Source organism: Drosophila ananassae, chromosome 2R, assembly GCF_017639315.1.
Source record: "Drosophila ananassae strain 14024-0371.13 chromosome 2R, ASM1763931v2, whole genome shotgun sequence".
In the NCBI taxonomy this organism is placed as follows: Eukaryota; Metazoa; Arthropoda; class Insecta; order Diptera; family Drosophilidae; genus Drosophila; species Drosophila ananassae.
The window spans coordinates 16,232,159-16,257,778 of NC_057928.1; the positions used below are offsets into that span (position 1 = coordinate 16,232,159).

The following is a 25,620-nucleotide window of genomic DNA, read 5'->3' on the forward strand; positions in this document are numbered from 1 at the left end:
AACTTAAAGTTAAAGTCTTCTTCAGAGTCGGAGTCGGAGTCAGCCAAGTGTGGCGCCTGGTGTGGAATCCAAATGAGAGTCGTCGCATTTGCCGCATGCCGCTAGCAGGAAGCTCCTCAGCTCGGGCCGACATTTCTGGTAGAAATCTTGAGTAATCCGCTGGGCTGTAACATTTTACAAGAAACAGTTTTCGAGTGAATTCCAAACGAGGCGGTTCGTCTACCAAATAATCGGAGAACTCAACGAATTTCAACCAAAATTAATGCCAAGTGATGTTGGCTAATTGAATTAAGAGTCTGAAGAAAAGCAAGAGTGCGTTCGAAAGTGAAGTGTATAAGATTTCAACAAAATCCAGTGTTTTTATAGCCATTTTTGAATAAAAGTTTGTGTTCTTATTCTTATATTCAAAAGAAAAGATATTGAAGATATAGAAAAAGTATTTTTCTATCTTAAGGGAAATAAAAGGAGGCTTACCTTTTGGATTATCTTTTTTTTCTGAGTAAGTTATGAGGCTTTTGAATAAAATAAAAAAGTAGTTATTAAATAGTGTAGAAATTGTTAATTCTAAAGTCGGAGATACAAATAATACTTTCAATACATTTAAATATTTTTCAGTTATTTTAATTTTGCTATTTATTATCTTTTTCTAAATCTCTTTCTAATCTAATCTTCAGAAATCATCATCTTTCTCATAATATCCTTAATCCTAGTAGGCCAAATTATATTTAAGAATAAAAACTTTTTTGTTTCATAAAATTAAAAACCCAATTTTGTATTTGGTGATATTTTTAAAGTTGTTTATTTTTCATAAAAGTTTTTAGGAAAAGTTTATTGAAGAAAACATCTTTAGAAGTTTTAAAAACACAAGTCCGTTTATTATCTAAGAATTAAATTTATTTTTGTGAAATATTGTTCCTGACAATAAAATTCGTGCTTTTAATCTTCCCTGATATTTTTTAAAATATAATATCATCAATAAATTTTATAATAAAAGCTTTCTGTTCATCAGAGTAATAAATTTCCTGCCATATGGATTGTATCTGAGTCTGACTCACCCAAATCTAAATGTTAGCTTTTAGGAACCGTTAGTCGTTGAACTAACTCAAACAGTTATTTAATTAGGGGAGTGAGGGGTTAGGGGAGCGGAGGGGGGATCAAAAAGAAATCAGAGCAGGTGAAATTGTCGCAACAGAATGGAATGGTGAGTGAAAAGGGGGCTGGAGGTGGCTGAAGGAGGCGGGGCCTTCACTTAGTGTGACTTCAAGGCGTGCAGTGCAAGCTCAGTCTGCCAAAGAAACAGCAGATACCTCCAAAAGATACAGATACAAATACAAGCAAAGATTCAGATACAGCGCCGTACAGATGCAGGTACATAGAGGGAGCCAAACAATGATGAAAACGACAATAATTTCAAGGTTCGTTTGATGTAAACTCCGGCGCGCATGCGTAGAAACGGTCGACGGTGGCAGAAGATAAACCTAAAACCGAAGCTGAATCGGCGGTTAACGTTTCACTCTATGTATTCGAATTTTTTTGCAGCTGCTTCTATTTTTTCCCCATTTTTTTTGGTTTTTTTTTTTTTTGTTAAATGATTACAAAATTTTCGTTGAAAAGCCATGTTACGCTTCTCGGCGCAAAGAGTTTCTTTTTGTTTTCGCTTCGAGTTGCGCAGTTGCATGGTATGGGCGGTTTTTGGTGGGTGGCTGACGAATATACCTTCAGTTATAGTTATAGCCATGCCATGGAGTAGTATAATGTCTGAATGTTATGAAGACGAGACGAGTCTTTTGGGCTATTGCACAAGATATCGCGTCTACGACTTCCTGTCGTACGACCACCGACTCGACTCCAATAATGAAGAAGTTTATGAGGCGTTAGAAGTGCATTACGACGAGATCTTAGTAGATTAAAATATCATAATAATTTTTGGCAAAGTTTTGGGGGTTAAATAAATACAAATATTTGTCTCATTATAGAGTCTAGGATCTCTAATCATTAAATACAAAATTATAGGATCATAAAAACCTCATGGAGGGGCTTTTTTCACAATAATTTTGACCACCTGGCCAAAAAATGTTTGAGGTTTGTAGCTTTCTAAAAATAAATCTTATCATAATCGATTTATTGTTAAACAATAAGTTTCATTCGGAATCTGATTCCATTCTTAAAAATATATGATTTTATCAATCCATTCTAACTAATCCAAAGCAAGTCAATTGCCAATAATCTTGATGCAAAAAAATTTGATTAAACTCTATTAAATAAACGTAGAAACTCAATTGGCCATAAATTATAAGGAAACGAAAATCCAGACAGGGCAGGGTTTGATTAATAGCTGACCATTGGACATCTGTTTCAAAGCGGAATCTTATCAGTCAAAGCCCGCCAATAAATTCAAATGAATACCTTGTCCATAAAGACCAGAAGTTTCAACTGTCCCGGACCTATCCAGATTAGATGACCCTCAAAAGTACTAGACTGCTGTACTTAATGGGGTTTTCCTTTGTATATCAGGAGACTAGGAAGTTCTCTTTAAATAAAATACTATTGCAGTTTGATTTTTTTATTTAATTAATTTTTTTTAACGACCCTCATAAGAGTTAATACGTTCAATAACCAGATCATTCACCAGCTCCTTCATGTTCTTGGCAATGATAAAGTCCAGATGGTTGAAGGTCTGCACGGGCACCCGATGATCCTCCGTCAGGTGGGTGAACTTCGAGACCAGAGTGTCCACATCCTTGGGTCCGCACAAGGCATCATTGTTGCTGGAGTAGGAGTGGGTGGGGGCGGTGATCAGGCTGAGGTCGTAGTCTGGGGGCAGTTCCTGGCCATAGATCTCCTGGTTCTTCTTGGTGCCCCAATCGTACTGACGGAATTCGTGGGAAGCCCAGAGCTGCAGGAAGTGGATGCCCTGGTTGCTAGAGGAGCCGGCCGGATGGGTCTCAATCAAAACGCTCATGGAGCTCTAAAAATAAATAGGAAAATAATGTAAGTTATAAGGTATCCAAGGAGCTTTTCCATGCCAGGACTCACCGCATTGGAGTTCACATAGCCGCCGTTGGCAAACATAATGAAGGCATTGTTGCAAATCGAGTTGGACAGATGACAGCTATTGTCCACCACACGGTTGACCAGGTTGTTGTGCGGAATCAGTTCAGTGTCCACCAAAAGCTGGTTCCATAATCCGCCGGGAGTGCCCACCAACGGTCCCATGGCCTTGAAGATGAACGACGAGCCGTGTTCGAAGAAGGCGCACGGAGCCAGCAAATGGCCAGACTTGACCTTCTCATTGTATTCAGGACGCTCGGACAACATGACCAGGTACACAGTGGTACCCTGCGAGTGTCCAGCGTAATGAACCTGCGAGTGTCCGGTCTCGTCAATAATATAATCGATCATGGCCGGAATGTCAATGGTTCCGATCTCATGCCAGTCAAAGTGCCAGAACTTGGGACTGTTGATGGAGATGATGTTGTTCTCCCGGGAGTAGATATTGCCACGGGCATTGCCTAGCCACACATCGTATCCGGCGTCGGCCAGGAGGTAGGCCAGCGAGTTGTCCGGTCCGGAGGAGAGGAAGCAGTCGGAGTTACTGAAGAGTCCGTGCTGCAGGAGCACCGGAGGACGCTTCTCGTTCTGGTTCTTCAGCTTGTGGGAGTACGGAATGCGGAAGAGGGTCAGCACATATCCGTCCTCGGTGACCACTGTGTGGGCCTCGGCCGGGTAGCCGTGGGAGCGGATCCTTTCATCCGACTTGACGATCTCACTGAGGCAGTAGTCCGACTTCTCGGCGGCGGCCAGGCCGACGGCCAAGCAAAACACTAGCAAGTATGCGATGGCACCCATTGTAAGAGGTGTTTGCTGGTCACCACCCATGGGGCCTTTCTTATATAGTCGGGTCTTATCGGCAGGCCCAAACTGATTTCTAGAGATAACCAGGGGACTGTAGGGGCCTACACTCTAACCAGATTTCGACACTTCTTATTCCTATTTTTCTAATTTTGGACATTATATATTACTTACAGATGATTCTTTTCCTTAATTTCCTTAATTTAATTTGTTAATTAAATAATAAAGTTAACAAAACAATATATAATTTAATAAAATCTATATTTTTTCAAGTGCTAATGTGACGCACCTGGAAATTTTTATAGGAACATGTGTCCCATCAAGGGGGTCTCGTCTACCGTTCTACGGAACTTTCGGTCTATAATAAAACATAATTTATTTTTAATTTCAAGAACCCTGTACCTAATCTGGTTAATATATGACGGAAGGTGTATCCCGGAGCAAGTGTTCACATGATTACTGTTTTGTTTATTTTGATTATTGCTTTCTAAATTTAATCAAGGAGTTTTGCTTTCCGAATTCCATTATAACCTTATCACAGATTTCTTGAACTGGGAAATTGGCAATAAATAATAAGTATTTGAACCTTGTTTATTCCTAGCTATGAGCCATATCCTGCCAAATCCGCCCATTCAACCTATGGTTTAGCTCACTGCCATAATGTGGCTGTCCATTTTCCTACTGCTCTGTTTTGGCCAAAGTCTAATCCGGGCCGAAAGCTGTCCACCATCACAGGCCATTTTGCCATGTCGGTGTTCCTTGAGAGGAAAGGAAATTCAAATATGGTAAGGACTTTTTCTTCTTTTTATTTATTTGTTAATAAACGCACCTTTTAATGATAATTTAATTTCACAATTTTATTAATTTATAAATATAACAACCTGGCCGTAAATTAACTCTGATAATGCCTTTCCTAACAGGTGCTCGCACAGCAATCTGCCGCAGATCATGGACGGCCTGAAGGCCGTGGAGCGGAACATCAAGGGGAGGATCGACGAACTGGTGCTGGAGAATAACCAACTGCCGGCTCTTCCAGGACGTTTCTTTGGCAGCCTGCAGATCGTGAGACTGATGCTACGGCACAACAGCATCGAACGGGTCTCCAATGGGTGGTTGAATGAGCTGGAGAACGGCCTGGTGGAGATTTTTGTGGTGGAGCCGCAACTACGAAGTATTCCCGCAGAGAGTCTGAACGGGATGATCAACATGCTGGCCATCACCATACAGAGCGAGGAGCTGAAGCATCTACCGGACTTCTCGGGGCTCCTCAGTCTCACCTACCTGAGTGTCCAGACAGGGGCTCTCCAAGAACTACCCCCGCACCTGTTCCGGCATCTTCCAAAGCTACAGCACATCCATATAACCGGAGGAACTGGATTAACCCGCCTGGAAGCGGGACTTTTTGATGGCCTGATCTCCCTGAAGAACCTAGATCTCTCGCACAACGGCCTCAACTGGATTCACCTGCGAGCCCTGTCCCGATTGCCCAATCTGGTGAGCTTGAAGCTCTCCCACAACCAGATCAGCGACGTGGGAATGGTGGGTCGCATCGTCAAGGATCTGGAGCACCTGAAGAAACTGCGGCTGGACCACAATCTCATCACAGTGATTGAGGACGGATCCTTTGTGGATCTGCCCAATCTCTCGGAGCTGCATCTGAATGACAATCGGATAACAGAGCTCCAATATGGTGCCTTCCTCCGCACTCCGCAGTTGAAGACGATTTATTTGCAAAACAATCTCATCCGACGCATCCACCCGGAGTCGCTGCTCCAGGCCAGTGGCAGTGGTGTGGAGGCAGTGCACATCTACAACAACGAGATTGGTCACGTGGAGGCTCTGCGAGCCCTCCTGGATGCTCTGCCCTCCCTCCGTTACCTGGACATGAGTGGGAATGTGTTGAGTGAGCTGCCGTATGGAGCTCTCAGAGGTCACGGAACTCTGGAGCAACTGCATCTGAACCACAACCAGCTGCGTCTCATCGAACGAGATGCTCTGATGGCCATGCCAGCTTTGAGGGAGCTGAGAATGCGAAATAATAGCCTTTCCTCGGACTTACCGCTTCCCTTTTGGAACTTACCAGGCTTAAAGGGATTAGATCTGGCCCAGAATCACTTTGATCGAGTGGACTCCCAGCTACTGGCTGGTCTTCCCTCACTTAGGCGTCTGGATCTCAGTGAGAATGGTCTCGTGGAAATGGCTCCCAACAGTTTCCGCCACAATCCTCTCCTGGAAACCCTCAACATATCCTCCAATGAGCTGACCAAAATTCACTCTTCCACACTCCACCAACTGGAGAGGCTCTTCGAGGTGGACGCCAGTTACAACCAATTGAAGAATATTATCGGTGGACTACCACGCATTGTGGAGCGCATATCCTTGAGGGGCAATCAAATCTCCTCTCTCCCGGCAGCTGCCAGCAAAGATCTGCAGCTTCCCAATTTGCGAATGCTGGATCTCAGTCAGAATCGCATCGAGCAGCTGCCCAGACACGGATTCCAGGGAGCCTCCGATCTGAGAGTCTTGAGTCTGGCCCAGAATCAGCTGCGCCAATTGGAGGACACCTCTTTCATAGGAATCCAGCGTCTGGAGCTGCTTCATCTCCAGGATAATCAACTGGGCGAGGCGGACGAGCGGACGTTGCTGCCCCTGGCGGAACTCCGGAATCTAAATTTGCAGTCCAATAAACTGGAGGCCATCACGGATAACTTTTTCTCAAACAACAGCCGGCTGGAGCAGCTGGATCTCTCGAGGAACCTCATCCGCAGCATCTCCCCCATCGCCTTCGATAGTCAGCGATCTCTGGAGTATCTGGATCTCTCCGGTAACGCCCTCCTGGACATATCCGTGGGACTGGGCAATCTACACAATCTGCGGGACATTGATCTCAGTTACAATCAGATCTCCCGCATTCAATCTGATGTGATTGGAGGATGGCGGAATGTGGTGGAGATTCGTTTGTCCAACAACCTTATCGTGGAACTGCAGAAGGGTACCTTCCGGAATCTCCCCAAGCTCCAGTATCTCGACCTCAGTAGCAATGAGATTCGGGCTGTGGAGCCGGGGGCCCTCAAGGGACTCGATGAGCTGCAGGAGTTCGTTCTGGCGGACAATAAGCTGGTGGAACTCAAGGATCATGTGTTTGAGGAGCTGCCCAGCCTCCTGGCGTCCCACTTTCAGTACAACAAGCTGCGCTACATCTCCCCAGAGAGCTTCTATAACGCCAATTCCCTGGTCTTCCTGAATCTGTCCAATAATCACTTTAGGAATATGGAGAATATAGGACTTCGAAGCATGCGCAATCTGGAGGTGTTGGATCTGTCCACCAATGGTGTCAAGCTGGTGTCCACGATGCCTCTGAAGGCTCTTAATTGGCTGGTGGAGCTCAAGATGGATAATAATCAGATATGTCGTATTCAGGTAACTAGTTTATTAACTTTAAATTATAAAGTAGAGTATTTAATGGTTATTTTTTAACGTTCAGGGTTCTCCCTTTGAGACAATGCCTCGATTACGAGTCCTTTCCATGAGAAACAATCAATTGAGAAGCATTAAGGAAAGGACCTTCCGAAATCTTCGTGGCAATATAGCCATTCTAGATGTAGATGGTGAGACTAATCTTAGCTTTCTTAAATGGAAGTGGTGTATCTCAATCTTCTCTCCACTTTAGGCAATCCCATCGACTGCAACTGCGAGATGCAATGGCTTTCCGTGTGGCTTCAGGAGACAAATTTCCCATATCCCGGACCCAAATGCCAGGATGGACGTCTCCTTAGAGCGGCTCGCATGGAGAGGAGTCTCTGCTTGGGCGCCGAAGTCTTCGGAAACGAGAGAACCGATGGCAACCAGCTGCCCTTGCTCAATGAGCATGGAGACGTTTTCCAGCGGGATCTGCCCGAGGATTTCAATGACGAATGCGATGCCTACGACTCCAACCGATTGCCTGGAGATCGACCATTGCCGGGCGAGAGCGAGTACTTCTACGATCAGTATGTAGATGCCACTGAGGCTCCGGATACCACCAATTCTGTGCTGAGCACCTCACAACGTCCTAAGCCGACTACCACTCTCAACAACAACATAGATCTCAACAACACGGTGCTCCATACGAAGTACTTTAATAGGAAGCCCCAGCAGGGAGCTGGCGGATCACCCTTCACCTTCTTTGGCTACCCACTGCCCAGCGTGAGTTTGGGTCGCTTTTTTGGGTTCGGGGATCGAGGAAGAAAGCAGCGAACTGATGCGATTGATGAGATGCCAGCCACCCACCGAATGGCCCACATCAACCTACCCAGTGGGCGTGGAAAAACCAGAATGTATCAACCCAATAGCGCTGAGTTCGAGAAGTATCTGAAGGATCAACAGCAGCAGCAAAAGCAGGGCAACAAAAATGTGGCAACAAACCGATACATGGAAACAGACTCCACCACGTCCTCAGTGGAAGATGCTCTGAGTAATGAGAGCGGTGGAGCAGCCACCACAGTAGGTGTATTCCGTACAACTTTTAGGGAGCCGGCTAGCATCGAACGAGGTGGCTTCCGGCCCATAGTTCCAGCCCATGTGGGTGGTTTTATGCCCGTCCATGATCCTCAGCAGCGACGTGGATTAGTGGAGGCGGTAAATGTTACTCATAAGCCGGCAGAGGTGAAAAGTGAGCGAAACTTCATACCATCAACTGGACAGGTCAAGCCCAAACCCACTCCGAGTAGTGGAGAAAGTGCTGAAACAGCAACGTACGAAGTAACAGAAACCCCTCCGGATGTCACCACAGTCATGCCTCTAATGCCCAGCACCAGAACAAGTACTAGCACCACCAAAGCTGCAACCACCACGAGTAGATCTACGTTCACCACCACCAGAACTACGACAGAGGCTAGTCCTGTAAATGACGCCTCATCCAGCAGTGAACAGGAACAGGAATCGCACTACGACGACGATGATCTGGAGGCGCAATCTGTGACTCTGCTGAGACCTCCGCCACTGGTCCAGACAACCACGGCGGAGACGATTCTTCTGATTCCTCCGGCCGAAGAGCACGTGGCGCAAATCAAGAGCCGATCGTGGATGACCACCACAACGCCTCAGAATCCGGGCGACTACCAAGCCACACCAGCCCGACCGTCAAGCACAGCAGGCCCACCTCCCCCACTCCGAGGTGGCGGCCGTTCCACAATCACCAAGGTCTACACGCCATACCAGCAACAAGTGGCCCAGCCCACGGCAGAGGAATACCAACGGACCACGCCCAGTGCTGATAATGAGGGCGGAGCCAGTGAGCAACTTCTGGCTGCCAATGCCCAGAAGCGGACGGAGCTGGAACTGCTCCAAGTGGATCGAGTAGACCGCAAGGATGGCATGGATTGGTACTACGAAAGCTTCAAGAAGAAGCGGGACTTTAACGGCGGAGCAGCCGTGCGAAAAACAGCCCACAAAGAGGTGTTCTATGATGGAAGCAGCGGGGCATCCAGTTGGAATCGAATGGACAAGGAGTTCCTTTTTCTCGGCTTGTTATTGTTGGGGCGACCGTTCTAGAGAGAAGGGGTGATCGTGTTGAACATTGTTTGTAAGATCTTTTATGTATACAGTTAAAATATTTTATTTTTTATTTTTAAATAAATATATTATACACTTTGTTCTTGGTATTTCTTCCAAGTGGATCTGAAAAGTAAGAAATAAGTTTATTATTAAGAATATTTACCAAAAAATAATAAGAAAATAGTTACCTTGCAACTATCACAGTTCCAATTGCACAACTGAACCACTCTTTTGATGATCATCATCTGAAACTAAAATAAGTTTCCTTTAAATACTCATATTTTGTTTAATGAATAGTTTATATTTATGATTTATTCAGATGGTGATGCATGTTAAAAAGATTTCAACATAAGTGTTCTGAGTTGGGTATGAAGTTATCATCAATTTAGGGGAATATTTATGAAGTATTTGAGAAATATTTGGGGTATTACCTTCTTTCATTATTCTCCTTTTAAATGGGTTTATGAACAGAGACTCTCATAGCCTGAAAAATAAAGAAAGATCTTATTAATAACCAAAAATAAATACTTCCACATAATATTATATAAATTTAATATTCAGATGGTGATGCATGTTAAAAAGATTTCAACATAATGGTTCTGCGTTGGGTATGAAGTTATCATCAATTTGGGCAGTTTTTTTTTTAAAGAAATAAAGTTAAGTATGGGTTATTTACCTTCTTTCATTATTCTCCTATAAAATAGGTATACTATTGCACTTCCTGAGCCTGAAAAGGAAAGTAAAATCTAATTAATATACAAATATAAAAGTACTTTCACACCATACTCCAGATATTACAAATTCAGATGGTGATGCATGTTAAATAGATTTCAACATTATTTTCTCAGAGTTGGGTATGAAGTTATCATCACTTTATTTATTTGAAATGTAATCCGAATATTTAATTACCTTTTAAAAGCTCTTGGCAGTACATTCAATGGGTTTTATTGGACTCCATAGTTCTCCAAACTGTAAATATAAAACAAAAGTATCTTTTAAAAACTTTCTTACAAGATTTTCAATGTGGTTTTTAACTAAGTAATCAGATGGTGATGCATGTTAAGTATTTTTCAACATAATTTCTCTGCATTGGGTATGAAGTTGTCATCACTCTAATAATGATAGCTAATCTTAAATATTTTATTTCATTAATTTACCTTACCCATGGAGACCCCATGTGTCTCAATTTCAACACGTGGTTATGATCTCTGTCTTCCAATGTTAAAATAGGACATGTCTATCATTTAATTGGGCAATATTCCATTTTATTTTTATTAATCATGGTTTTATCCGGCCATGGCACCATGTTCTGCCTTTTTATTATATGGAAATTATCCATATTATTAAATTTAAGCGCCGACGAACTTTACTCAATGGAAATTGAAAATGGAAAGGTGGCCGGAGGGCCTGCAATCTATAACTATACCATGTTGCCAGACTGGTGATTTAAAACTATCGATAAATACTGAATTATCGAATTCAAAAATCTCATTTAAATTATATACTTAGATAGCATTGCTAAAATCTCTAAAAACAAGATAATTTATTCAAACTTTAGCTGCAGAATTAATGTTTTTTTATTCCAAATATTTCATGTCATATAGGCACAACTTGTCATGAAAACCGTGTATGCCTTTTGGTAGGGTATTGAAAAACAATACAATAGTTTTGGAGCAAAACTATCATCTCCAGAACGTGCTGCCACTTTGTGCGAATTGGCGCAATTTAAACAAAAATAAGATACGAAATCGCAATTGTAATCACGGGAGGACGCCAAAAGCTAAAGCCAAACAAAAAGTAGACTGCCAAGAAGGTATCCCTCCGACAGTGCAATATATCAGCGTTTCTGCAGGATAGAACGAGTGAGGCATCCAAGTGGTACGTCAGGAACTGGGCGTGCTAATGTTTATACATTTCTGAAGAATCTGCCTTGGGTTTTTAGCATCCCACAATCGTCAGCCAACGCTATGTCGACCCCCCTGCAGACTCGCATGGCACTCGCCGAGATTCCGGACCGCCTGGAGGCTCTACGCATGGCGAACACTCCGACGAATGCCAATCGCCGGACTCCGGATGAACCGACTCCAGCTGCAATAGTGAACACACCAAATGCCAATGGAGGGGGAGGTCTTGGGCTCAGGGTGGATAACGATGCGAATGTGGTCCAAGCCCAGGACTTTGTGTTCTCTCCGCTGCCTTCCCCCGATGAGCTGGTCATCCGCCAACGCGGACGTAGACGCTTCACCACCACATTTTCTCCCGACAAAGTGAACGGAGGTGGGTCTGTTGCTGGTGGAGGAGGATCCAGTAGCTCCTCGGTGCGCAGTCCCTTTCAGCGGACACCCACCAAGAACCTCCAGCTAACCAGCGGCATGATACTACGAAGCTCGCCGAGAAAACGTCTGACTATGGGCAGTACTCCCCCAGAACCCACGCCGATGGAAACCTATTCTCCAATTAAGATGGCCACGACTAAGCAACTGTGGCCAGGAACGCCTATAGTAAAGAAGCTTAAAATGGACGACCGGCCGGTTGGCCAAACGAACACAGACGTAGCCTTACCATCCCTGTTGCAAGGGCTTTCCCAGCAGCAACTAATAGAACTGGTAATGAACACCATGAAAACGAGCAGCGATGAGGAGGGGATCCGAAGGCAGCTACCCACACCAGACATTAGGTACTTGCTTATTTAAATAGTATTGTATTTATAAACTTTAATTTCTTTCTGTTCCTCGATAGTTTGTTGGAGCAGGAGCTGCAATATGCAAAGCGGCTTATCTTCAAATCCCTGCCAACCTCTCGTCTGTGCAAAAAAACCGATGCGGCGGCCTACTCGAAGGCGTCAATGCATCTTAACGAATTTAAGCGGGTGCTGCAGTCGCAGGCCAAACGGTTGCATGATTCCACACATTGGGATGCCTTGGTGGATTACGTCAGCATGGCCTGGCAGTGCGTGGCAAGTACACCGAACTGGGAGAGTCATGCTCACAACGCAGTGCGGCGGCAGTGCTTTAAGCTACTGGCATGTTCCTGTTACGCGGCTATTAAGCATGGCGGAATGCGCCTGGGTCAGGTGCGTCTGGAGACATTAGAACGAAATCTGCGCGAATGGTCGAAAGACTACGAGGACGTACTATCCTGTGTAAATGCCTTGCAGCGTACGCTTAACAACCGTACTAGCTTGTAAAAACTGTAGAGACTGTAGACTTATAAGGCCGACTTGCTGAACTCGAGGTTTAGTGGACCGAAACTAGTAACTAAGGCAAAAGGTAGAACGTAAGCAAAAAACCAATTTTTAATTTTGTTTCTCGATATGTTGTCCTCTTTAGAATACTTTTGTACTCAGTTACAGCATCATTATTTAGTGATCTAAGCCATATACACACGCATGCTAGGATAGGTTCTCTTTACAAACTTGTATTTATTAACGCTTAAATATATGCTTAGCAAGTAGGTTTGATTACCATTGGACATCTTTTGAACTAAGTACACTTATTAGAATGCTTTAGCTTCTAGATCCTACTTTGCTATGACTATGTGTTGTACTACTTCTGTCCGAAAATTCGGTTTGAAGCGACTCAGCTTTAACAAAACAACCGCCTTCTGCTTAGCCAGTGCAGTAAACAGAATGCAATCAGCCAGGGTATTAATATATTTGGTATACTCTTGCTCCCAGAATTGGCTCGCCCTGGAAAAGTCAAAAGAAAAATTCATTCTAAATTAAAATTCTTATTTTTCAGTTCGATAATTTTTAGTAATGGCAATCCAATATGAATGGCCAGCTGTTAGTATTTATGAGAAGAATTCCACTAATTTGTTTTTCCAGCTTTACCCTCTATATTTATTTATGAGCCAGTCCTCGATTTAGCCAAAGTGTTATGTTTATTATGAGAAGCTGCTCAAAAAGTTCTTGGAATAAACTACTCATAGCCTTAATATACAATCAAGGCTAATCACCTTTTTCAAGTTTATTGTTTGCCATTTTTAAAAGTCTATACCAATTTGTTGCTATACTTTATGATTAAAAGACTCTCCTGCAGCCCCTTCAAGTGTGAGCAATTTCTATTAGCATTATAAACTAAATATAATTAGCGGGATTCGATTTTCCGCCTAGTGGAGAATATTGACATGATCTCCGGCCCATTGTTGCTGTTATTTTTCTGGTATGTGCATGTGTTTATCGAAGGCGCCGTGTATATTTACATTATTAAATTAGCATCGCTTTGTTAAATCCATCCCCATGTGTTAGTGGCATGAGCATTTAGCAGTGCCGCCGCTGTGGTTCCAAATGAAATGCCTACGTGCCCCACCGAACTCCCAGTTTTAAGGAATACACTTGATACTTACACTTTCTGTAAAATGCCTTGGCGCAGCAGCACTCCTTGACTTCTGCGAAAGCAAAACAGGAGCCAATGGACGGTTTGTGTATCTTCTCATCCGCATAACAAATGTGATTTACGTAGGGCAGTCCCTCTGAAAGGAATACACATAAGTTTTGGTAACAGTAACTATTTATAAATATATTAAATTTAAACCTCAATAAGCAGACTGAAAATAATCAATCACGAAATATTATTAATCAAAGCTTGTCTTAAAAACGATTTAATTCATTGAACTTTTTATGTACATAAAATAAAGAAATATTTCAGCATGCTATCCTATAAACATTGATTTATGCGACCTTAGACAATATTGTTCCAATCTTACAATTTTATGGGCCTCAGCTGTCAGAGTCAATCATAAACAGAAACCCATAAATATGATGTGTTAGTTTAGTGGATTAAACTAAAAAATATTTTAGAAAACTGTCAATATGTTGGCCCATTTTTAGGTATCAAGTGCTTAACTTTTTATAAACGAAAACACTTAATTTGAATACCAATTTTATGGAACTTTTGAGTAGAAACGGAAATCGATAAAATAGAATCTCAATGGCGGAGAGAACTGGCTGGAAAAAATGAACAATAATTTTCCAAGAAATATAAATTAAAGGCTAGTGACTAAATATGAACGGCATTGTTTTTCGATCATAACATATGCCTGCCGTATTTTTCGGCTGACCTGTTTATAGAATCCCATTTGTTTATGGAAACTCAACGTGTTGAATTTTATGAAGTTTCATGTACACATTTATTGAAACATCATCGGCCCACACAGAGAATCGTATATTGTATGTAGTTATTCTTGGTGGTGCGTGTCGCAGATATTTATCCAATTAAATAATTATTAGTTAATGTAAACAGACGCGGGAATCGGCGTGTAATATTTGAGCTCAATTAGGCGATTGCTCTGACAATCGTTAATAATCTTTAACGACGGCTGACAAGGTGAGGACTACGAAGCAAAAAATAAAACAAAAAACCTATATAGACAGATTGTTAAAAAAATATATCGTAAAGAGATTGAGAATGATTGATTATCGTGGTTATCAATGAAAAATTATTTTTATCGTTTTCAAAGTCACTGTGATTCACATTTCATCTGTCAATAATTATTTTAAAATCAGTAATGCAAATGGGAAGTAGCTGCGTGCATGAAATCTCTAAAAACAGAAGTACAAAAAAAGCTGTCAAATTTAATTGCGTAAAATTATGGAAATATTTAAATCGGGCTCTAAAAGCGGCACCTAACAATAGCTCATCGAGTTGGTAGCCAATCGAGCCACCCACTCAGTTGCCAGGGCAGGTGTTTTTAGATTCAAATTCTGGACACGTTTCCAATGGATTGGCTTTGTTGCCGGTAGTAAGAATCGCCTGCTGCATAACAAGGGGAACTCGTCAGCGGAAAAAAATGATCAGTAAACTTCAGTATTAAGTGTTTCAATAAAAAACAGTCAAAGTATTTGATACAAAATGTTATAACATGGCCCTGAAACAGATCATATAACCGAGCCCCCTTAGGTACGATAAAGGTATTTATTAAACAGCCTAACAAACATTGCGATAACCAGAAACGGAAATTGGTATAACACAAATAAACCCATTTAATCTTTTCAAGAACACTAAATAACGTTCCGAATGCACTCGAATGCCTGCACAATAAGTAAATAACAAATAAAGTGAAAATTAACAAAATTGAATTTAATGAGTGGCCCACTAAGTCGAGTGCATTTGAAGAGGAAAACAACAGGGGCATGGAAATCGACGCACGCCTTGAAGAAAATCGTTCAACTGTAGACAGCCTAGCGCCAAACCCACAAAAATTCCCCCAGTTAGGCCGAATGCACAACGCCAAGTCTAAAATTGAACAAAAAAAAGTTCAAAAGTACTAGAAGAATTATAAACTTAAGCTTGGACATTAGGAATGCCGCAGTGTGTCCTACAGTGCATACATCCTACAGAGTCTTGGCCCCGTTCAATATAAGTAAGTCAAAATATATTCATTTTTTCAACATTTTGTCAGCATTTAAACTACTATACTGCTTTTAATGGTTTCATGTTTATTTAATGTTAAATAATTATTTTAAGTTGCTAGGCAATTCATTGACCTCATCGATATCATAGACCTGTTTAATAATATTAAAATATTTCAACAATTAATATTAAATCAACAATGCTGCAGCCCCTAATCTATTAAGTTTCCTTTTCTCTTGCAAATAAGTTTCTTAAAAAAATATATACAAATGAAAGCCTTTTAATATAAAAACCAAAGAATTTTCCCACAGAGTCCCCACTGTAGTTTGCTGCAAGACGAGGCAATGAAGCGTGTCGCAGCTTGAGAATGCGGTTCGATCAGTGGACCAAACTTAACAACTTCCGCACCGCATCACGTGCCAAGTGGCAGGGAACACTCGATAGCAACCTTCCCATCGGTGGGACAGTTTTGTGGCTCTTGCCACCAACTGTTGCGTCATCCGCATCCGTGGGGAAACAATATCTCCTCCAGTAACTAGCGTGAGTAGCGCTTGTTAAGAGCCGGCTGCCCTGCCCAGCCCTGCCCGCCTCGGATAAATGAGCTAATGAGGCTCTTTAGAGGGCCAAGTCGGCGACTCTGCCGATGGGTTGCAAGTGGGTTAGTGGCACTCAACTCGCCTTTTTGTGTGTTTACTGTGGGAGTCTGCAGAGTTTTGTTTATTATTGTTTGGCGCCATGTGCCGAGGCTCATGTGGCAAGTCATAAAAATCAACTCAGGTGAAAAGGTACACTCCAAAAAGTGTAATGCCGAAGTATTTCTTTTATCTTAAATGGAAGCTACTTAATGCTTTTGTTTTTAAGTTGGAAATTTTTAAACTTTCTATATCCTATTCAATTTAATTTGATTTTATTTAAAACTCTTTTTAAATTCTAGTACCAATTTTTTGTAGGTGTTTGCTTACTAACCTTCTTGGTGCTGCATCTCGCACCAACAATGGTCGTTAAGGAACTGTAAACAAATTTAATTCCCATTATAATTTATTTATTTATATAATTTATTTATTTTATTTACCTGATGTCCAAAACAATAATTTTCAATAGTTGCAGAACAGTTTATTGAACTACAAGCATTGTTCTGGCGATGGGCTGTAAGATTAGTAGAAAAAGGAGGAACAAAAATGTGAAAATATATTATTTGAATATAATTTAAACGTTTTTTACTCTAGAACTATTCTTCTGATTGCTAAGATTTTAAGAAAAAAAGGTCTTGGGTTGAATTTTTAAAGTCAAACTTTTTAAAACTTGAAACAATTTGTTTTTATTTTTATAATTTAGTGAATCTGATGGTGGTATGATATGGTAAATTATATGATTCGTATTTATTTATGAGTAAATTATTAAAAAAATGGAAAGAACTTTTAGATAAAAGTTATGGAGTTTAAAAGTAAGAGTTCTGCTATCTTTTTCCCATAAAGGACATTCCTAAAACCCTTCAACTAGATCGCAAATAAGTTCGCATTTATTCGCATACTCACTTTCATTTAACTTCCTTAAAGCCTCCCTAGCCTGGAGCTTGGAAACCTGATGATCGACAATGCGCTCCACAAATTCTTCTCCATGAGGTGGGGCTCGTGTCCTAAAGTCCTCCTTGTCGCACCGAATGCATGAGGTCTGTGGAAATCCCAGGACGGGTCCCAGACAGAGGAGCAGAAGCAGGAACGCAGTGGTCAGCGGCTGATAACGCAGGGTGACCCCCGGGGAGGAGGTCTTCTCTGTGGCTCTGTGAGTTGACCCCGGTAATCTCTGGCAATAATCTAAGGCAAGATCATCGTTGCACTCCAAGACGTTTGATGTCGTGTTTACCCGCCGCCTGATTTCGATCATTTTATTTTGCACAATTATCACATTAATTAGCATCATTTGATTGGCGTTTTTTATTTTTTTTGGTTTGGGTTTCGGATTCGTTTTTGCGCGTCTTGCGGTCCCAGCAATCGGATACGAACTGTAAGTCGCACGGATACGGAGATGCGGATTCAGAGATCGGGCATAGTAAGTTAGAAATGCGGTCGTGATCTGAATATGGATTCCAGTTACATATATGAATCAGATTCTGGATGCTTTCCACACGAACAGCTTTTGTCCAATACACTTTACAGCTGATTGGTTTGGTGGCATTTCCACGTTTTCCTTTCGACTGGAATAATTCGATTTGGCCGGGAAATTTATTTGGTCAGATGGTCCAGTTCCTTGGTAAGAAACTGCAACTGCGGGGCAAGTAAAAAACAAATAAACACAGTTTAAAGCTAATCACTGAGGACACATTTATTTTGTAATTTATACCTTATACAATTAGAGAGATTTCTGATAATGATTAGTTCACTGAATACGCTTTTAATCATTTATTATAATCACTTTTCCTTCGCTCCTACGAAAGATTATTTCATTCGAGTATATAAATCCAAAATAAAACATTTCCACATATCCACAGATTATTGCATAAAATATCTTAGCTTTTTTCATCTCGTTTGTAACTGATAAATTGCTTTAGCATTTCGTTGATATTTTTCTCTTTCCACAAAAAATGCCTGGTATTCTTGGTAGTAATTTATTAAGCAGCTACCCAGCGACTCACTCAACGCATTCCGCATCTCATAAATTAAAGTTACAAATATCACACACGCACGTGAGCAGGAGGCGGAGGATGGAGCTGAATAAAATAGTATCTGTCGTACCGCTGCGATGATTTCGCATCAAGATCGACGGCACACGTCCGCTTCCCAGCCTATGCAAATTCGTTCTGAGCAAAGTCGGAGCTACTTCTCACTTCAGCCCCACTAGCGGTGCACAGTGGTCGATTCGAGTGTTATATTTATTCCGATCGTGTAAATAAGCAAGGTAAATAGAAAATTTAATGGAAACTTAAACGGCTATAGGCTATAGCTGGTACTTGGAAAGTTATAACTTTTAGCTTGGATCATTTTTATTATGTTAGTTTCAACCTTTACTGTTTTAAAAACAAATATTCAAAAATGTTGGTTCTATTTAATTTTAATTTTTTGAAATGTTGTGAGTTAATGTTATTTTTTCTTTAAAACTTAGCTTTAATTTAAAGCACATATACCTTAAAATATTTATTTATTTTGGTACAATATTATAGCAATAATTTTTGAATAAATATTTAAACGATTGGGGCGCTACAAAAAATTCTAAATAAGTAAATAAACTTGATGAAATTTTGAATTTTGGGGCTTACCCTCTTTTTAAATACCTTTTTATTTTGACAATGATTTTTTTAAATAAATAACTGCGTATAAAATAGAGTACATGTTTCGTACCAGAATTCACAAGATTATTAAAGAAAAAAAGATACTGTGCAAAGGCACTGCAAAGAACAGAACGACCTCTGGTTCGTAGGAGGCTCGTAAGTTGAATGTCAGTTATTCAAGATAATGCATTGCATTTAAGCTCTTAGCTTGCAAAAATGTTATGCCATTTACAGGATAAGATTGGTTATCTTTTAGAGAGTCAGTTAACAACTATTATGTTAATAAATTATATAATTTGTAAAAATGGTTTAATTAATAAATTTATGTTTCCCATGATAGTCAACGATCAATTAACACTATCATTTACATAAATATCTGCAACTATCAACAGGTATTTAATCAAATTCCCCTCAAAATCATGCTCCATTAATAATATGGCACTCAATAAGCTCCAGTAATTTGTTAAAACGAACTATTTCCCCTTCATTTAAAAGAAAAAAAATAAAACATACCTTGGCATACCGAACAAACAATATCTGACACACATTGAAATATTTTTATAATTTATGCCCACCTAAATGCCCCGGAACGATTCCCTTTAAAATAGATATATCTGCAGGCATACATATGTACGTTGTGTTTGTAATCGTTGCTGAGCTTCATAATTTTGTGTTTTAAAAATAAAATGGAAACTCACATAAATGAGGTGTCTAGGAAGTTTTCATTTGGTTCCTATTCGAAACATTTTGTTTATTTGTATAACTGCAACCTGCTATCCATGCCACCGCCTCCCCGTTCCGCCCTCCAAATCGTAAATCTCGGCAGGGCAACCCGTCTATTTTCTTTTTTTAAAGCACTATTTTATGGACCTTACTTTCTAGAATTACTCAAGACTATTAAATTCTGCTGGGCTCAAGATTTGTGGGCGGTTGTTGTATTTTCCTTATGCCCTCCGCTTGATGTGGTTTCATCTACCACAACGCACTTAAATGCATAAGTCGGGGTGTAAATAACTTGACTATAAAACGAAAAACAAAGGTGACTCTTTCACTGTTGATATTATTCTTAAATCATATCAGGAAATACCTCCCCCAAGATAGTGCCTCTTTAATATGGGACTTCCCCCTAAAAATTATTGTGGTGAGCTGGGCGCGTCAAAGCAAACTACTCAGTGGAAACTTTTCTATTAACTTTCAACACGCTATGCTTATAATATTGGCGATAAAAGTATGCAAACATTTGAAAATGTTACACTCTCAAGTATATTTTTTAAAAGTAGGTTTTACAATCAATTCGTTATATATCTTATCTCAGTGAATAGTAACACTGAAGAGTCTATGTATATAAGATAGGAATCTTGGCTATTCAGAATCTTATTCACATTCAGATAATTAAAAGTGGACTTGATAAATATTTTTACAATATTTGGTGGGATTGTTCATTAAGCTCATAAGAAAAGTTTCCAGGTAACTTACTAAAAATGTAAATAAAATGTTAAGTTAAGGTGGTTAATTTATTGTTCATTTTTTGTGGAAATCTTTTTAAAACTATTCAATAAAATGAGAATTATTAAAACGTAGTTTCACTAACCGTATTTACTTATCCCAATCAATGTTGATGCTGATATATAAAAAAAAAACACATTTCATACCACCCATTGGAACCCTACCTCAAACATCTGCTAAGGACTTTATAGGACTTATGCAAATCTCACCCTCCTGGGAAGCCGCTGCGCCTGCGTTCTGCTTCGTTTATAACCCTTATCTGGTAGATAAACACCCCAGAGAAGGATATTACAAAAGGACAAAGCCAAAGAGAGTCAGCTGGGGCAAGAGAGTAAGTTAGTTCTCCAAGGACAATGCTCCTCATTGTCTAACAAAAAACTCGTTTCGCCAATGCCCCTCAAACTTCGTTCAGACAAATACAACAGTTTTGACATCATATGTCGAGACAATTTTGCTTTCCAAGTGTTTTTTTTTAAGGCATTACCAAATTTATGATCATTCTCACAGTGAACAATCAATCAACAAACTCGCAAAAAACACAAAATTCAACTATTTTTAAACCAACAACTAGTGAATGCTTTCAGAGCGTGTATTTTCAGTATAATTTATGTTGTAACATTTAAAATCTTTTTTGTCTTGCTTTGGGGGGGATTTTGCTCTCGAAATCAGTCCGTTTTTTTCGGGGCCAGCCATTTGGTGATTATCGTTTCGATTTTTTTTTTTTTAACGTAAAGATTTTAATCGCTTTGCGAGACACACTAATTTGTCAAATATTAAAACAGAAATTGAGCATAAATTTCACAGCGACAACAGGGAGATGGCAACAAATGATTTTCGGTTTCTACACAAAACAAATCAGTGACAGTTCAAGTACGTTTAAATTTTTTTTCTAGATTTTGTGGCTTTTGCTTTTTTTTTATAATTTAAACTATTATAACACATTGGAAGTTGTTACACACTTGTGATTTTTATTTATAACTGCGACTCTCCGGACTTGGGTTGTTGTTTTGGAAGCGCAGTAAACGCGACTGAAGGATATGGAAAGCGTGACGTAGACCGGCGACAGCTTGCGGCTATGGCAACAACAACAACCACAACAATAATGACGATAACATTACACTTAAAAAAATAATCAAAAAAATGTCAAAAAAATGTTCTATTATCTATCATAGAAGCCATATAACAATCATACTATAAGTTAGTAAAGTAGAAAACAGTACAACTTTAAAGTTTAAAAAACAAAATATTACTATTTTATCGCATTAGTTTAAATATGATTTATAAATTTAAAATGTATAATTAATTTGTTTCCTTAGTTTTAATATTAAGTGCCTTTGATAGTTAGGAGTTGTAAGATTTTTCTGAGCCAGTCTCCTCATAGTTAGAAGACTTGACCTCAAAAAAAATATTCCTAAATAGTAACCTCAATTTAAATAGAAGATTTTAATTTTATTTCTTTCTGTGCACCAGGGCCGAAGTTGCTGGCGACAACAATAGAGACTTACATCCTTCTGTCTGGCAGTCGTCCTTTTAGAAAGCCACCCTTACGCGAAAAACTTTTCTCTGCTGGCAATGCTGACTCTCACGCAAGAGAGAGAGTCCTGTGAAGAGCAAGGGAAGTGGTGATAGGAGAAAGGATGTCATAGAAATATAATCTGCTCATCGCGCAACAGGCTACCCGCATCAAACCCAAAACAAACCCGACCCGACAAAGGTTCACCAACGTCCTTTTCGTGAAGGACAAGAGTTTGCCTACCAAATGCCAAGTCAATTTTTTGAAGAGAGAAACCCATGCGATTTTATTGGGATAGGTCCTGTAGGATGAGTGCGTGGTTTGCTTGACTAATGGTGCTCAAGTTGCGACAGGTGTCGAATGTGCAAATAGAAATCAAAGAAATTAATGGAATCGAAAACAATATGGTGGGAAAAATAACTTTGAGTGAGATTAGGGGGAGCAGTAACTTATCCAACCAATTTAGAAATAGAAAACTATTTTATTATTTTATATGTACATTATAAATACAAGGTAATAGCTAAGCCTCCGTCACTTATTTGTACAAACGATTGTAGTTTTTGCGACGACGATCCTCCTCGAAGTTATTGTTCCTGGCCCACTCCTTAAGATTGCCCTTGGAGCGCAGTATAGCCGACTTGGAGTCCACGTCGCGGAGCACGAACGGCGAGAAGCCTGCTATGTAGTCCTCATCAAGGGCATTTGTCTTGGTCTTGGCCACTCTAGAAGGCATCTGCCGGGGCATGGGTTGGTCCTCGAATAGAATAGGATTCCTCGAGTGCTTTCCACCCTGGAAGCGGGGCAGGCTCTGGTTCTTGAATTTTTTGGTCAAGGGACGGCGAGTATTAATGTGGATCACCTGCTTGCCGTTCTCGTCCAGGCTGACGGCCACACGCTTCAGAGTCTTGTTGCCACAGTTGGGGCAAAAGACTTTCGTCATGATGCTTGTGGTCTTGTAGCAGGCATAGCACCGGAGTATATAAGTGCGCAGTTGCTTGATGATCCTGCCGTTGAGGGCTGCCAGGTGGAGATTAAGTTGCTTGAGCACGTTCTGGAGGGCGTAGTCGGTGGTCATGCAGGCTACGGGCGGCACCACATCTATTTCAATTTTACCCTCGAGAGCTTTCTTGGCTTTTTTGATGTTTGAGTGGGTGATCCAGCCGTCATCGCCAACATCATCGTCCTGGTTGGAGATTGTGGGAACAGTTTCCTCCTCTGGTTCCAGGTCCTCATCCTTCGGCTGGGCAACGAGCAATTCCGCCAGTTCCTTTTGCTCCTCCGCGCTAGCTTCACACTTTAGCTGCTCGAACATTTTGTCCAGCTCCTCCTGGCTAGGCTCCTCCTCAGGTTCCAGCTGAACTGCTTCGCTGGGAACGGGAGCCTTGCCCTCAATTTGTGCTTCTATGGCTGCTTTGACTTGATCGACGTCTTCTGGATCAGACTGCTCAGCAACTTCCTCGTCGTTGTCGTCTTCCTCCTCCTGGTCTTCATCAGACTCCTCTTCCTCCTCCTCTCCCTCCGGCATGTACCAGCCAACCAACCGCTTGTTGGAGGCATCTTGCAGGTCCTCCGGCTTGTCCTTGGAGGCAATGGTCTGGGCCTTGACGGGCTCAGTGCGCAGATGTTCAGTGCCAACTGTGTCCGCCTCTAGCTCGTATGTGAGTGAAATCACCTTCAGATCGATCCCCGAGAGACTCGCGTAGTCACCGGTCTTCTTTGCAAACTCCACGCAGTGCTTGACGCTCTCGGGTCTTGGCTCACGTATTTGAAGGTCGAAGGGTAGGACGCACAGTCGGCGGATCTGGCGTTTGTTGCGCACTTCGGCCACCACCTCGGGCACGGTGAGCACTTGTTCGGCATATTCCTGGAAGAGATTGGATGTATTTATTGTAAACATGCAATCTTTTCTGCAAGGTACTTACGTTCAGGGGCACAGCGTTAATAAAGGCTGTGGTATCCGCTATTAGATATTTTATCTTGCCGCTCGTTTCGCTCATTTTTCTTTAAATATTATAATCGCCAGATAAACATAAAAACAAGCAGCACGTGTCCGGTTCAAGTGTGACCAGCCGTTTAGATTTTGTTTTACGACACCGACAGCGAAAGATATATCGCAAATCGGAATGGTTTGCTATTTTATTTTTAAAAAATTTAAAATTTTAATACTGTTATTAGTCATTAGTTACTTTCGAAACTTTTCAATCAATTTTTATTGTATATCCTTACTGTTTCTCCACGGATCAGTAAAAGGAATACCATTTATGAATCAGAGAACTATTCCCCATCAACCTGCATAACAATATCGGAAAAATGAAACGAAAAAAATGTGGACCATTTTTTGGCCAAAATCATGATGGTACCCCTTTAAAAAATTTCGAAAAATGGGTCAAAATTTTCGTTGCCAGGTTTTGATGAGGAATGATGCTACTTAGAGTCCTGAAATCGGGAAGGTATGACATTTATGGATCTTCCAAGTATTGGCCAAGTTATGCAGATTTTCCCACCAGGAAAATTGAAAAGCTGGAACAGCGTTTCTAATATTTTTTATTTTCCCAAAAACAAAACTTTCCATTCAGTTTTTAGCCAATATCTTAACTATTTTGACTCCGATCGCAAAACAGCATACCATTTATGAATCAGAGAACTATTCCCCATCAATCTGTATAAAAATATCGGAAAAATTAAACGAAAAAAATGGGGACCATTTTTTGGCCGAAATCATGATGGTACCCCTTTAAAAAATTTCGAAAAATGGGTCAAAATTTTTGTTGCCAGCTTTTGATTGGGAACAGTGATACTCGGAGTCCTGAACTCTGGAAGGTATGATATTTATGGATCATTTAAGTATTAGCCAAGTTATACACATTTTTCCAGCAGGAAAACTCAAAAATTGGTCTAGCATTTCTGAAAAAATTGAATCGGAACTAACAAATGGAAAAATCGGCAGTCTGCCATTGTCCAAATTATTTAATAACAATTCCACATCTGAACCAATTAAGCGCCAAATTCCACCACCCATTTGGACTAGTTGTCAGGTTTTCGCCTCCGCAGTGCCCTAATAAGCCAATCATAATAAATGTCAAGCATCGATTTGGCTCTTTGCCAGAGTGGCAATCGAGCATATCGCATCTTCAGACCCCTTTTCCTATACCGCTCCGTTCAATCCCTTATAGTCTGTCAGCTCATCATCAACATGTGAGGGAACCTTGGTCTAGGCCCTAGACTCTAGGGCTAATCACTAATGCTTAGGCGCTAGAATTGCTCATACGCCATGTGTTCCGGATTTATTTATTTGTTTCTTGTGGACAGAAGACCTCAGAAGATGGAAAACGATTTATTTATGGGCTTGTCGCTTGGTTGCCAAACACCTGACTCGAATCGTCAGTCAAAATGATTGAGGGATCCAAAAAAAAAAACCATTGAGTAAGTAAATTAATTAGTAGAATAATCTAAATAGATATTTATTGAGATTCTGGATATGTTTCATGGCTTACCTAAAAATATATATTATAAAAATACCGGACTTATAGATATATGTATATTCAGCGTCCATTAAAATCATTTTAAAACTTTTCCAAAAATAGTTTCTTAAAGAC

The 25,620-nt window shown here is 40.7% G+C and overlaps 5 protein-coding genes, 1 long non-coding RNA gene and 4 other non-coding genes across 16 annotated transcripts; 2 read left to right on the forward strand and 8 right to left on the reverse strand.

Moving 5' to 3' along the window:
- The first annotated feature begins 34 nt into the window (after positions 1–34).
- Positions 35–9,478, forward strand: LOC6506763 (protein artichoke). Its single transcript, XM_001957246.3, has 5 exons — positions 35–499; positions 4,454–4,637; positions 4,773–7,272; positions 7,337–7,460; positions 7,523–9,478. Exons 2-5 carry the CDS (start codon positions 4,513–4,515, stop codon positions 9,382–9,384), a joined length of 4,611 nt encoding a protein of 1,536 aa, XP_001957282.1. The 5' UTR covers positions 35–499; positions 4,454–4,512; the 3' UTR covers positions 9,385–9,478.
- Positions 2,548–3,869, reverse strand: LOC6493215 (lipase 3). The gene is made up of 2 exons (XM_001957247.4): positions 3,037–3,869; positions 2,548–2,968 (listed from the first exon to the last, which is right to left on the reverse strand). The coding sequence occupies exons 1-2, from the start codon at positions 3,847–3,849 to the stop codon at positions 2,582–2,584; spliced, it is 1,200 nt and encodes a 399-aa protein (XP_001957283.1). The 5' UTR covers positions 3,850–3,869; the 3' UTR covers positions 2,548–2,581.
- Positions 9,433–10,810, reverse strand: LOC26513997. 2 transcript variants are annotated; one of them, XR_001408868.3, is made up of 6 exons: positions 10,550–10,810; positions 10,297–10,356; positions 10,064–10,114; positions 9,819–9,871; positions 9,576–9,638; positions 9,433–9,510 (listed from the first exon to the last, which is right to left on the reverse strand). It is a non-coding gene; the product is annotated as an uncharacterized LOC26513997 (long non-coding RNA). The 2 variants fall into 2 exon arrangements; XR_001408867.3 differs by having other exon boundaries at positions 10,545–10,808.
- LOC6508097 lies at positions 9,696–9,782 on the reverse strand. Its single transcript, XR_046013.2, has one exon. It is a non-coding gene; the product is annotated as a small nucleolar RNA Me18S-Um1356 (small nucleolar RNA).
- LOC6508096 lies at positions 9,937–10,022 on the reverse strand. The gene has a single exon (XR_046012.2). It is a non-coding gene; the product is annotated as a small nucleolar RNA Me18S-Um1356 (small nucleolar RNA).
- LOC6508095 lies at positions 10,183–10,268 on the reverse strand. Its single transcript, XR_046011.2, has one exon. It is a non-coding gene; the product is annotated as a small nucleolar RNA Me18S-Um1356 (small nucleolar RNA).
- On the reverse strand, positions 10,420–10,507 carry LOC6508094. The gene has a single exon (XR_046010.2). It is a non-coding gene; the product is annotated as a small nucleolar RNA Me18S-Um1356 (small nucleolar RNA).
- A 232-nt stretch (positions 10,811–11,042) lies between the features above and the next one.
- Positions 11,043–12,858, forward strand: LOC6506764. Of its 3 annotated transcripts, none has more exons than XM_014909407.3 (3): positions 11,043–11,265; positions 11,310–12,064; positions 12,127–12,858. In XM_014909407.3, the coding sequence occupies exons 2-3, from the start codon at positions 11,355–11,357 to the stop codon at positions 12,572–12,574; spliced, it is 1,158 nt and encodes a 385-aa protein (XP_014764893.1). In that variant the 5' UTR covers positions 11,043–11,265; positions 11,310–11,354; the 3' UTR covers positions 12,575–12,858. The 3 variants fall into 3 exon arrangements, with proteins under 3 accessions (XP_014764893.1, XP_032309819.1, XP_001957281.1); XM_032453928.2 differs by having other exon boundaries at positions 11,043–11,249; positions 11,330–12,064; XM_001957245.4 differs by having other exon boundaries at positions 11,044–11,265; positions 11,330–12,064.
- Positions 12,789–19,181, reverse strand: LOC6493212. 4 transcript variants are annotated; one of them, XM_014908770.3, is made up of 6 exons: positions 19,009–19,181; positions 17,276–18,004; positions 16,813–16,886; positions 16,707–16,749; positions 13,735–13,860; positions 12,789–13,075 (listed from the first exon to the last, which is right to left on the reverse strand). In XM_014908770.3, the coding sequence occupies exons 2-6, from the start codon at positions 17,658–17,660 to the stop codon at positions 12,972–12,974; spliced, it is 732 nt and encodes a 243-aa protein (XP_014764256.1). In that variant the 5' UTR covers positions 17,661–18,004; positions 19,009–19,181; the 3' UTR covers positions 12,789–12,971. The 4 variants fall into 4 exon arrangements, with proteins under 4 accessions (XP_014764256.1, XP_001957280.2, XP_014764254.1 ...); XM_001957244.4 differs by lacking the exon at positions 19,009–19,181 and adding an exon at positions 18,473–18,731; XM_014908768.3 differs by lacking the exon at positions 19,009–19,181 and adding an exon at positions 18,373–18,731.
- Positions 19,182–22,485: 3,304 nt separating this feature from the next.
- On the reverse strand, positions 22,486–24,122 carry LOC6493211 (RNA-binding protein NOB1). The gene is made up of 2 exons (XM_001957243.4): positions 23,947–24,122; positions 22,486–23,888 (listed from the first exon to the last, which is right to left on the reverse strand). Exons 1-2 carry the CDS (start codon positions 24,019–24,021, stop codon positions 22,560–22,562), a joined length of 1,404 nt encoding a protein of 467 aa, XP_001957279.1. The 5' UTR covers positions 24,022–24,122; the 3' UTR covers positions 22,486–22,559.
- Between the last annotated feature and the right edge of the window lie 1,498 nt (positions 24,123–25,620).